General features: G+C 46.5%; 1 protein-coding gene across 5 annotated transcripts in view; it reads left to right on the top strand.

The window, feature by feature from the left end:
* UNC13B (unc-13 homolog B) overlaps nucleotides 1-12697 on the top strand; it is a 400249-nt gene that overhangs the window by 320465 nt on the left and 67087 nt on the right. For all 5 annotated transcript variants that reach the window (XM_074952218.1, XM_074952216.1, XM_074952217.1 and 2 more), the window contains one exon: nucleotides 12001-12127. In XM_074952218.1, coding sequence (XP_074808319.1) covers nucleotides 12001-12127 — 127 coding nt within the window. The remainder of the gene's footprint in view (nucleotides 1-12000; nucleotides 12128-12697) is intronic.

The following is a 12697-nucleotide window of genomic DNA, read 5'->3' as shown; positions in this document are numbered from 1 at the left end:
TGTTAAAGTCCAATCCTGTTTCCTTCTGGTGGTGGTTGGGATTCAGCTGGTGCTGGTAGCGGGGGTGGTGTTGTCTGGGTCCCTCTGTCATTAGCTCGGGTCAAGTCAGGATGAGGGTGATAAAGGCCCGGGGTCCCAGGAAGCAGTGGGAGTGGCGGCCGTGATGATGAAACTCGCACCTGTAGCCACTGTCTGTTCTTCCTCTCCCTTACCCCCAAGTCTCTTTCTTTAAAGACCCACAAAGGGAATGGTGTATGGAATAGCCCATTCCCTCATTATTTTGTCCATGAATTAGACCTACTATCTGACATACCAGTTTTGGTTTATTAGTTTCCGGTTCCACATCTTCTGTTTTTATGAAGCATGATTTTAACATAGCCATTGAACCATATCGCTAGTCCTGTTTGTTTAGACTTAGTTTTTTATCTCTCTCTGTACCATTTTCCATCAGTATTTGCTATTATAGGTTATTGTGACATATTATGAACTGTCCTATGCTTTTGATGATAGAGTTCACAATTAGAGTAAATTTGCTGATCCAGTTATCACAATGCATCCTGGCACCAATCTCAATATCTTCTCAATTGTAAGTTTCTCCGGTGAGAACTGGCTTGCAGTTGTGTCTTGTACACCCCCTGGCACACTGGTGCAGGAAAATAACTGTAAGGGGTACACACATGCAGAGCCCCCCTTTTATAGGGTGGTCTTCGGTGTGGCCTGTGGTTGGTACAGGAGAAGTTAGTGGACTGAGAAGGATTTTATGGTGAGAAGCTAAAGGAAGGCTGAAGAACAACAGGAGGTAGTTCTGTATAATTGTACCTTGACCATGCATATGGTTCAGTAGGCCTGAAAACTTTGTAACATGTATTAGCCCTCTTCTGCATGTGGCTCTTTGAAAGATCCTGCCTTGTGGAGATTCTAGTCTTCTAAGTAAGCGTTACTCTGAATGCTCTTTAATTTGCCTTCTACAAGCCTGCAACAATTGTAATCAAAACTGGCTTTAAACTAAATTCAGTTATTATAGTTCTTGTTGCCTTTGTTTTAAACTTAAATGTTGAAATTAGGTCATAGCTTTCAATGAAAAATGCAAATTTAAGTAAAAAATGAACTTATGTAAAGAGCGAAGAGCAGATTTTATCAGTCTCGATCACTGGACTTGGCTCCCCTCTAGTCCAGTTGTTGCACAGCTGTACCCTGAGATTCTGAACTCCCGAGCATTGTCAGTATCTGCTGTAATCCTCATTCAGTCCTCTTGGTGTAATCTGTCTGTCCCAGGGCAGTGTGCATTCAATGCGATCGAGCAGGAGGGCCCATCTCTACAACAATAGCAAATGTATTCTGTGGAAGATAGATTTGTGGGTGTGTGTGTCCTTCCAAAGTACAAATACATGCTCTTAACTGTTTTCATGATGTTTTTCCTTGTGTGTCTGTTCCTAAGTTCTGGATAAAATGAGCTCACTCAACTCACCAAGTGGTAAGTTCCTGCCTTTCAGTAGAGTTTGTAGTTGTGAGTAGGTCAAGAGATTTTCCTCCCCTACCAAAAGCATCCTTGATACAGTCTACAGAGCTGTAGTATGTTAAGCTCTTACGCTAACTGAACCTGATCTACCAAGAGGGTTCGGCAAATTAGTTGATGCTGTGGGAGCTGGAGACAACTGCTGTTCAAGAGACTTTTTTTGCCAACTAACTTCAAATGTTGGTTGGTAGCGATGTCTCACATGCCAAATAATTCTAGGTGGAATCCCCCAGTCAGGGCCCATGAATCAGCTAAAAATAGGTGAGATCCACTGAGGAAGAACTTTAATTTCTGCTGCCTTTCTGAGAGCACCTAGAAGCTCCAGCTCCTGCACAATGCTGCTGCCTCCCGTATCCTAAGAGATACAGGTTGCCATGATGACCCTGGATCCCCTTTGCTCAGCACTGGCATTGCCTTTGCTGCCAGCTGTAATGCCAAGTGATGGTTTTAGTGGAGAAATAGTCTCGGACGTGACTACTTGGAACTGTCTCTGTCCCACCTTCCAGCTTGATAATCAAAGTCAACAGGGATGTTTCTGCTGCTGTTTTCTAGGATGAAGCTTTCTAGAAGGAACAGCAGAGTGTTCTGACTTGGAGTCTCACCTGTGGCATTCATTTTCCTTTGTCAGTGAACCAGAGCCAGGGCTTGGCCTGAATATCCGTCTGTCATAGATACATTATGTGGCCCCCATTACGGTAGAATCGAAGTGCTGCGCAGCCTTTGACATAGTTATCCTCATAACATCCCTGTGAAACAGGGACGTTCTTTTTCTCTCTTCTTTATGGATGGAGAACTGAGGCACGGGGACATAAAGTGGCTTGTCCAAGGTGTCATATGCAGCCCGTGGCAGAGCAGGTCTTCCAAATCCTGGGCTAGCATGCTACCCCTAGAGCATCGTTCCTTGAACCACAGGGTAAGGCATATCAATATGTTATAGGACAAAAAGGAGAGTAAGGGATGCTCTGGCGAAAGGTTGCTGCAGTTAAGCCCTTGAAGGGTAAGGAGGTAGGCAAGTTAAAGGGGAAATTATTAAAATATGATGTGTTAAATGAGGTTGATTTTAAGAAGCTGCGGTGAGGGATTTTAAAATAGCAAATTAAAAAGGAATGTGGACACAGGATGGGCATTAGAGCCCCGTGTCTGAGAATGAGGACAGGACTCTCACTCTCCAGACAGTGCCTGCTGTGAGCTTAAATGATGAGTTCAGTAAAATCCAGGTAAGTAATATGTTTGACAGGTGGCTCTGCTGGTGAGTCTGAGGAGCTGTATCCGTGACCTTCCCTCCACACCCCAGGCTGCAATAAAGATGATGTGTTGTAGAGGCTCTGATGTACACTGCTAAGGGGTGCTATGAAGCACACTACGGTAGATTTATGGAAGGATTTATAAAGAACTGTGACACATTATAACTTAATGTAATGTAGACATGGATGTGGGGTGAGAATTATCCTTTCCTTACAATCCTCACTCATTGTCTAGGGGTGGGCACCTACTCAGGATCAGTAAAGAGTGAATTCACCTTGAAATTAAAGAAGAAATCTTGTGCACACAGAACAGTGTGGGGAAAATGTGAATGGTAAATATTGAGTGTAAAAGGAATGCATCCAGGAGCTCTTTACTCTGTTAGTGAACAGGATCTTTTGGTAGGAAGCAAGAGAGTGCCTACAGGAGATGCATAGCTTTAGAAATCCCAGGCTTATTTAAATGCCATTAGCGTTTTTTTCTTCTGTTTTCCACCATCCAATCTAAATTATTATGAGGAGGACATACCAGTTTCTAGTGACTTAAGATCTAGGAAATACCAGGTTGAAACTAGTCCTTGGGATTTTAAGCCCTTAAGACTTGTCAGTCATGGCGCCTGGTGGGCCTTTATGTAGGGGACATGAGCTCTTTCATTTTTGAAGAGACACGGTGAACTCAGTATGTCCTCAAAACAGCACAAGTGAACAAAAGAGCTAACCGGAGAGAGGTGAAATGACTGGTTTCTCTAATTGTCCAGAGCATTGTTGAGAAACACTAGTTCATGTAGGCAGTGAACTCAAGGGTGAAATGGTCAGTCAGGAAGTAAATTTGCCGGCAGTATAAGTGTTCTCGGGTTTGGAAAGATGCTAGCTCTGAACACAAGCCTCTCCGGAAGTTTTCTAGCTGTGTCTGTACAGCTTTCCACAAACGCCTGGTGTGCAAGTAAATGGTAGTGTTGTTTGTATGTCATACCTACGTAAAGGAGACCAGAATTCAGAAAACCCACAGCGAGCTAGGCACTGATCTTGGAGAAGTATGTCTGACAAAGCTCTTTAGCAGCATTCTCTCCGTGGCTGTTTCACAGACTGCTAGAGATGTTGTCTTGGCTGAAAAACAACATGATTTGGGTTCACACAGAAAGACATGCTGGGGAGTGGGATATAAGGTGGCAGCTCTGAGTGGTGAGAGTTGGCTGGTTGCACGATTAACCTGCTTAACAGCTGACCTGTGGCAAATAGTTGCCGCGTAACATGGATCATTAGAGGTCCCTCAGTCACACAGAGGGCAGCTTCATGATCCAGAGAGTAGAGACTCCAAGCAAAGGGGAATGCAGCTCTGTTTTCTACCAATAAGGCAGTTGACTGTGACAGTAATAGAGAAGCTGCCAGCCATGAGGTATGGTGCTTGTTCAGTTCTGGGCCACCTCAGAGCTAGAAAGATGTTGGTAAGTTGGAGGGGACTTGGATAAGAACAGGATGAAGGGACTGACAGATCTGAAAGAATTAAATATGTATAGGGTGATCAAACTACTACTAAGGGGGAGGAGATTCAATAACTGTGCACAAGCATTTGAGTAGTGGAAACACCAGAGAGAGGGGGATATAGTTCAGGGTCTCTTTATAAGATTTTTATCTTTTGATATAATGGAATTAAATTAACTAAAGAAAGTATAGGCTATATATCAAGAAAAAAACAAATGGCGAGATGTATTAGACTGTGAAATTGTCTGTGTCAAGAATGTGATTAGACAAAGCACTGGAGAACATGCTGCAAAGAAGCAATCCCGTGTGAGCCCTCATGGTGGACTGGATGACCCTAAGAGCTCGTTTTCAGTTGTAACATCTACAGTATGATTGTGTTCCCAGGGGAAATAAGAGACCTTTGTAGAACTCTTCTCTGTTCTTGTGGTTTGCTGAGGATGAAACACAGCAGTTGTCAGAAAATATTCATGCACTTTTCCATTAGTCCTGCTGCTAAGCTCTTTCATGTCTGGTAGGCTACAGCACATAAGTCCACTAAGATCTCCAACTCCTACATGTTTCCTACTTAACACGTTTCAGAAGAAGCAAAGGGTATATGCTAATGGGCTGGAACACAGGTTGCTTTAAATAAAAGGTACAAGAGCACAATTCTGTCTGAAAAAGGAAATCGCGGGCATGCTGCCAGTATAGCTCTGTGCTGTGGGCTGTCTCTTATCGTCAGTAACTTCTGAAATCCTTCCCTTTATCAAACGGGTAGAGGTGACCAAAACCTATAGCCAGTCTCTGGAAGGGGAGAGCAGCTGGTCATGATTGAGGTAGCTGCTAAGGGGCAAGAGGTTTTTGGTTTCAACGGATTTCTTTGATCTCCATCATGTTTGTTTCTTCCTGTGGTTCACTTTTGTCTCTCCTCTGTCACAAGCCCCACCTGTCTTTCGCATTCGCAAAGTCCTCTTTTATGGTGGTAAGTTTTCATCATCTTTTTATTTTTTAGTTCCCTTAGTTTTCTTAGGTCAGTGTCACCCTCTCTCCCTCTTGCTGCAGATTGTGTTAGAGGTCAGTCCCCAGGATTATGCTTCTGCTGATGTCATGCATCTTCCTGCTCTGCATTTTAGTAGCATTTTATCCTAGACCGAACAAAAATATTTTTGGAAAAGACTTGGATCCATGACTCTGCTAATTTTAGTTTCTCTGCCTTTAGTGCATTCTCTTGTCTGGCTTATTTTGGGCAAATAGATTTGGCTTTATCCTTCCTGATTCTGCCTCCAGAGAGCCCTTCTATAGGAGTCACAGTAGTTGGGAGCAAGGGATAGTTGTAGAATTCACAATGTTCCAGAGTTTGTGTGTAAACACCCCAGCCCTTCTAGTCACCCCTGCATTCCCCTCTACCCGCACGCCAACCCAGTGACGCCTGCATTCCCCTCCATTCTTCTGCTTTGTAATTTAGGATAAAATAGTCCTTAAATAGTGCAGTTAGGGAAATTTTAGACTTGTAAGTGTGAGTTCTTTTTCGAGTATTGGTGCCTATGTGTATTCCACACCTGGGTTCCGGTGCACACCCTGCGCCTGAGTCTAGAGATTGTAACGTGTAGTGTCCGTTGGCCCGTACATGCGCAGTAGATCTCCTTGTGCTCCCGAGCGAGGGTACAAGCCGCAGTGCAGGTTAACGCTCTCTCAGTTCCTTCTAATGCCACGTGGTCTGAGTCAGAATCCAGTGTCCTCTCTTTCAGAAAACCTGTAAATATGCTATGCATCCGATGAAGTGAGCTGTAGCTCACGAAAGCTCATGCTCAAATAAACTGGTTAGTCTCTAAGGTGCCACAAGTACTCCTTTTCTTTTTTCTTTTTGTAAATAAGATTGTAATTAGTTATTCTTTGTTAATTTTAGTGTGGTTAGTATAGATTGTTTCCCCAGACTGGGAACTCCCTCCCCACAATCAGGGACTATGCCAGACTCTTGAGCTTCAAAAACTGCCCTAGATCCTTCTCCGTCAGCAACAAACCAACACTGCTTCTACTGTCTGGGTGGGGGGGGACGTTTCAGTGAAGTGCAGCATTTGTTGGCTGTTTCCGCTAAGATCGTGAGTTTGACCTTAGAAAACTCTTACTGGAGAAGGCTATGAAGCCCTCTCGGACCCAGGCCGGGGAGACACCCCCCCCCCCCCCCGGAACATTGGCCTCACCAAATGAGCAGCACCCCTACAAGCACGTGCTTAGAAGTGGAGCCCCCAGGTTCTAAGCCTCATCCAGGCCTTTCTGCCAGTCACTAAACCCACACCACTATGGGATCTGAACCTTGTGCTGTCAAAGCTCACTAGACTTCGGTTTGAATCCTTAACATCATGTTCCGTGTCCCACCTGTCCATGAAGGTGGCATTTCTAGTGGACATCACTTCAGCCAGGAGGGTCAACAAACTGGGAGCCTTCATGGTGGACCTACCCACCCACCCACCCCCCCATTTAGAGTATTTCAAAAGGACAAGCTGCTGCTAGAGATGCAGCAGTTGGATCTGAAGTACTGCATGCATCTTTGTTGCTGGCTTCCTCGCCCCCACCTCCGATCTGATAACTGTTTGTCAATCTCCCACGTGTAGAATACACATAGGAACCAGCACTCAAAGAAGTAGTGGAGGTTACTTACTATACCTGGAAGTTCTTTGAGATGTGAGGCCCCATCTGTATTCTGCTACCTGCCCTCCATCCCCTCTGCTGCGGATCTGATTAGATTTGTGGTTAGAAGAGGAACTGAGAGGGTGTCGACCCGCACTGCTGCTTATACCCTCACCCAGGAGCACGAGGAGATTCACTGCGCACATGTGAGCCAACAGACACTGCTTGCTAAAATCTCCAGACTCAGGTGCATGGTGTGCCTGTGTACCCACATGTGGAATACAGAAAGGGGCTGCACATCCCGAAGAATCTCCAGTTACAGTAAGTAACCTCCACTTAAAATGTGTGTGTTGGCTGTTTTTGTCAAATTTCTACTGCTCTGGGATCACCAGGGGCCTTGCCTGAGACATTGTATTCATTGAGATCACAGGGTTTAAGAGGTGTTCCTCTTGCCCTGTTGCGCTCCCTGTTTTGGTTGAATTTGAGGAGGGGTCTGAGCCAAGATGCGACATCCCAAGTCACTTGTAAAAGTGCCCAGTAAGGAAATGGTGAAATGGCTTAGGATCCGTATTCTTCCCATGGAACCTAACATAGTCAGGTCAGTCCTATTTGTGGGGATGCCCCTTGGAACTGTCTGGCAGACCCCCATAACCCCTCTGAAGGATCTGCTGGAAGAGATGTCGCATTACTCAGACCCGTCTAGCATTTCCAATATTCTCCCCAGAACTGTCATCTCTTCAGTACTGATGACAAGTTCCCAGCTCCAGGAAGACCTGTTTTGGGGGCTGATTAATGCTATACTTGGATCCAGGGATCACTGGTCCCTGCTGGATCTGAGGTGGGTGCTGTCGTTTTCTCAGTTCCAAGGTGGTGGGTGCCATGTCATTTTTATGCAGCGCCACCTTGGTGAGTTTTTTGGGCAGACAGCTTCAGAGTTCAAGCCCCATTCAGGTTTTACTCCACATGGTTTCTGAGTACTTTGGTGTTCGTCCCTTTGGGCCTCCGCGTCTTGGGTCAGCAGCTCCTCTTAAATGCCGGTGAGGGGTCCTGCTCCATGGGCAGTCTTCTCCAACAGAAAAGCAAAGGGTCCTTGGGAGTCCTTTGGCTGCCTCCACTGGAACCTCAGGATCAGCAGTTAGTTACTCCTGGGGACATTCTGCTCCAAAACATTAAAAATTCTGTGCACAATATTTTAAAATTCTGCAAGTTTTATTTGTCAATAAATAAATGCAGAGGCTCCTGTATGACAGTGGGGAGCACAGACCACTGGCTGCACAAAGGTTGGAGATCACTGTGCAGCCTTTCCACCCCTCACTCCGGGGACATGGACTCAATGGTGAGGCTACACCCAACCCTGACACAGCATAAGACCTGGGCCTGCCCCAGAAATATCCTGGGGCACCTGTGCCAGGTGCAGCTGGTGTGGGGCAGGCAGGATCCAAGTGTGGAGGGGCTCAGTGTGGGGGGATCCAGGTGTGGGGTGAGAGGATTCTGTGTGGGACAACCTGGATGCAGGCAGCTCAGAGGGGGGTGGTCTAGGCATGTGTGTGTAGGAGGGTATCTGTATACACAGAGGCTCTTTGGGGCGGGTTTCAGGTGCTGGGGCAATGGGACGCAGCAGGGGTTTCCAGGTGAAAGTGGTTGGGCCTCAGCTGTGGGGGTCTCAGAGGGGGGCTGGGTGTTGTGGGGGGCTGGGTGCAGCTAATTGGGGTCAATGGCATGGGGATCTGGATGTGGGGGCTCAGGGGGGTGGGGCTCAAAAGGGTGGGGGGTTATGTGCAGGGAGCTCAGTGGGGGGTGGTCTAGGTGCAGGGGTGGATGTCCAGAGGCAGGGGATCTGGATGCAGGACGCTCCAGATGCAGGGGTTGAGGGTCAGTGGGGTGGGGTTCGGGTCTGGAGGGCTAGGAGGGTTCTGGATGTACAGGGTGCGGCTTGGCAGGGGTGTCTGCGTATGGGAGGTCCGGATGTGTGGGGGTTGGGCAGATGGGGGAGCAGCTCTCTGTACGGTGACCCCTCCCCCGCAGCTGAGGAGTGATGGGGGCAGGAAGCAGGGAGGATGCAGAGCTTCCTGCAGCTCAGGGAGGTTTCTGGGGGTGAGTCTGACACAGCCCCAGCCACTCCTTCCAGGGGAAGAGGAAGTCCTGTTCTCTCCTGCCTCCAGCCTAGCCAGCACTAGGAGCTGATCCCAGCTCAGGCTAGGAGCCACTGGCTGGGCTGTCCCCAGCCCTGTGATGATTTACCTCTCCGCTGGCTGCTCTGGGTGCCTGAAACAATGTACCTGCGCAGCTAGGGAATGGTGCATGACTGCTCTTGCAGCTTCCCTGTCAGAAAGTCATTTTTCTGCGGGGAAGCAAAGAAATCTGCAGGGGACATGAATTCTGCACATGCGCAGTGGCGCAGAATTCCCACAGGAGTAGCAGTTCCACATGGTGTGGACTCAGATGCTTTTATGACAGAAAAACAGCGGGATATAACTTGTGCCATGCCTGCCTTGTGCGGGCTTTCCTTGCACCTTCCTCAGAAACAGCAGGAGATAGAAGACTCAGTTAGATGGACAACTGGTCTGATCCACTGTGGCTGTTCCTATGTTCCTGTGCTGAAGGTCTAATTTTTGTTTGCCAGGAGTATCTCAGAGCTGTAAGTCCTGATGGCCAACACCTTATGCTGTGTATTGTGCAAAGACAAGGTGATACGTAGGCCTGCCCCCAAACTTCTGACTAAACTGTATCAGATTTTCTTTTTTCAGAGTAGCGGCCATGTTAGTCTGTATTTGCAAAAAGAAAAGGATTACTTGTGGCATCTTAGAGACTAACAAATTTATTTGAGCATAAGCTTTTGTGAGCTACAGCATCCGATGAAGTGAGCTGTAGCTCACGAAAGCTTATGCTCAAATAAATTTGTTAGATTTTCTTTTATCAGTCTGTCTCATGGCCTGTGCTTTTCCCATAGCCACATATCCATCTTTCATAGGGGAGGTTACACATCTTGCATCTCAAGCACTACTGACCTCTACTTTGACAGGGCTTGTCATTTAGAAAGTTGTATGGTCTCCTTGTCACCTGTGGAGAAAAACTTACTGCTCAAGCCACTTCATCTCAAATGCATCCAGTTGTGTTATAAGCTGGCAGCTGCTCCTATGCAAGAATGACTCTCTGCTCTGTCAAGTAGGGTGATGGCAACCCCTGTAGTGCTCCACATCAAAATGAACAAAGTGCTGATTGTCCACTGATTTCCCTCTCTCACTAGAGGCACGGAGTGCATACTTGTGTCTCTTTCCAACTCCAGTCTGACTGCTAAACCCCCTACATATGTCTTTACTTCTGCCCTTACTACTGAGAGAGGCCAGTAGGTCAGATACTCTGAGGTGGGGCTCCTATCCTCCTTAGGCACTAAGGATATCATAGCTTCATTAAGCTAAGGCATATCTACATAAGCAATTAGACTATGGGAGGTTAAGTCTGCCCCGCACTTACCTGCTGCAGTCTAACTACTGTCCACATGTCCACTCCTATTCTGACACATGTTAACAATTTGTTAATGCACTTTCAGCTGGTCCCATTTCAAAGAGACTATCCCAAAGTGCTCTTATAAACTATTAACGCACATCAGCTGGTGCACGTGGACCGTTATGCTGCAGCAGGCTGGGGCAGGGTAAATTCCTATCTCAGCTTGCCAAGTGTTCGTGTAGACAAGCTCTAAGACACAGCGATGCTCTTTTTCTTCACTTCCAAGAAAAACATCACTTGGAGTGAACGGGTCACATACGTGTATAAAGTTTGGCCATCAAACCAACTGTGGCATTGGGAAAACTCAGATCCAGGGAAATCTCTGCAGCTTGGACCCACCTCAAATAAAACCCAGTAAGAGGCTTCCAAATGCAGCAGGTGTCCCTTTGGAAAGAGGATTGTACTCATGGACTCGATGGTGGTTAAAACAAAGCACCAGTCTGATAGAGAAGTATCTTTCATAATATCCCAGAAGGGAATAGGGATGTTTCTGGCGGCTGAGTTTTCCAAGATGTAGCAAAATCTCTCATCACTTGCTAGTGAAGGTAAGTGGTAATGGTGGAACCTCTCTAAAAACAAATGATGTGAGAACACATTTAACTACTAAGACAAAGCTCAAGGATAAGTTAAAGTATAGGCAGGTTGTTTCCCACTCGAGGCTTGACAAGCAGGCAGGTCTGCCTTAAAAGCAATTGACTGCTTTATGGGCAGCCCGTATAAAGAATTTGGGGGGTGAGGGGGTAAAATGACCATAATGGCCCAACCCCAGGGAGCAGGTGACCCGGGGCCTTCTGCACCAGTCCAGCTGGAAATGCTGGGAGGAGGGAATTGCTGATTGAGTCCTGGGCAGATGAGGGCACAAGCAGTGCAGCTGAGAACATTTCCTTAGCCCCTATGACTTGTGGAGCTGACTTTGTGCCACCACAGGATGGTGGAGATACAAAGGAAGAGAGTTGCTTCCTCATGAGGCATCCTTCCTGCACCAGCAAGAACTGTGTTTTCCTGATGATGAAGTGTCCCCAGTGCACTGAGCCAGCAGTGGCCTCCTAGTCCTTCACCTCTGCTCTGCAGAGACTGAGCCAGCTGAGTCTGGGAGGCAAAAGATGCATGTGCTGTAGTGATGAAAATGCCTCGCAGAGCCCCTGTAGAAATCCACACCTACTCCATACTAGGACGTCACTAACAAATGAAGATACGGAACTTAACTCTCCCTGCCCTCCTCTCTTGGAGGCTGCAAGATAGTATATTTGTTACCACCATTTAAATCTAGGAGAACCCAAATGCCATCTCTAGGAATTGTATTATTTCTTTCTTAGGACGACAAAATCCAGAGCATCTAATGTGAAGAGGAGGACAGGCCATAAGAAATCATTCTCCTCTTATTGTCATGACAACCAGAAATTCTTCTATTTTTGAAGTGTTAGATGGAGCTGTGCAAAATTACTTCAGAACTCAACCTGCTGATCTGCAAAGAACCCCTAAATGCTGTAGAAATCCTAATTGCTGAAATGTCTTGGCATTATAGGCATACCTCATGCACCAGTACCGTAGCACATTGCAGATGTGTTGTACGCAACCCTGCTGTGACCAGTGCAGCTGGAATAATGCTAGTTTAACGTACCTGACTGCTTATTTTCTTCCCAACAGATCATGAGAAGCACAGACTATGTAAAAGTGCAGACTATATGAATTTGCACTTCAAAGTGAAATGGCTGTACAATGAGTATGTTCGCGATCTGCCTGCCTTCAAGGGGAAAGTGCCCGACTATCCAGCGTAAGTCAGTTGTATTCTCTGTTATAAATTCCATTTCTTGCCCCATCTCACACCTTCCTTAGGGTGATCTTTCTGCTTTACCTTAGTCTTCCTACCTTTCCAATCTTTACTGCCTCTACACTTCTTTCTGACCATACCGAAAGCATACTAGCCTTCTCTCAGCTATTCTTGCTATTGGTCTTTCTCCTCCTTACATACGTGATTGTTTCATCTCATTGTACAGTATGTCTCAACTCAGTCTCAAGAGCCAAAGTATTTAGCAGAGGGTTGGACCTTGGGATCTAGGTTTGATTTGGGGGCATTTCTATGGCATGCTTACAATCTGTGATCTGGTTACATTGGGGTGGGCCTTGTAATTTTGACTCTGTAATCAACGGTTAAACGGCAAATGCTCTGTCTTATCAAACCTTGGCTTCCAAGCACTGTCTGAGTGGCCACCCCAAGTTCCTGCCAGAAGCTGGAGCTGCTGCTAGGGGCTGCTGCCTTTTTTTTTTTTTTTTTTTTTTTTAATAGGCAACTTCCTTAGTAAAGCAGTGCTGGTGTCTTTAGATTAGACTCCAATAATGGCAC

Source organism: Natator depressus, chromosome 5 (genome assembly GCF_965152275.1).
Source record: "Natator depressus isolate rNatDep1 chromosome 5, rNatDep2.hap1, whole genome shotgun sequence".
NCBI lineage: Eukaryota > Metazoa > Chordata > Testudines > Cheloniidae > Natator > Natator depressus.
The sequence above is the reverse complement of the archived record's forward strand: the minus strand, read 5'-3'. Positions and strand labels throughout refer to the sequence as shown.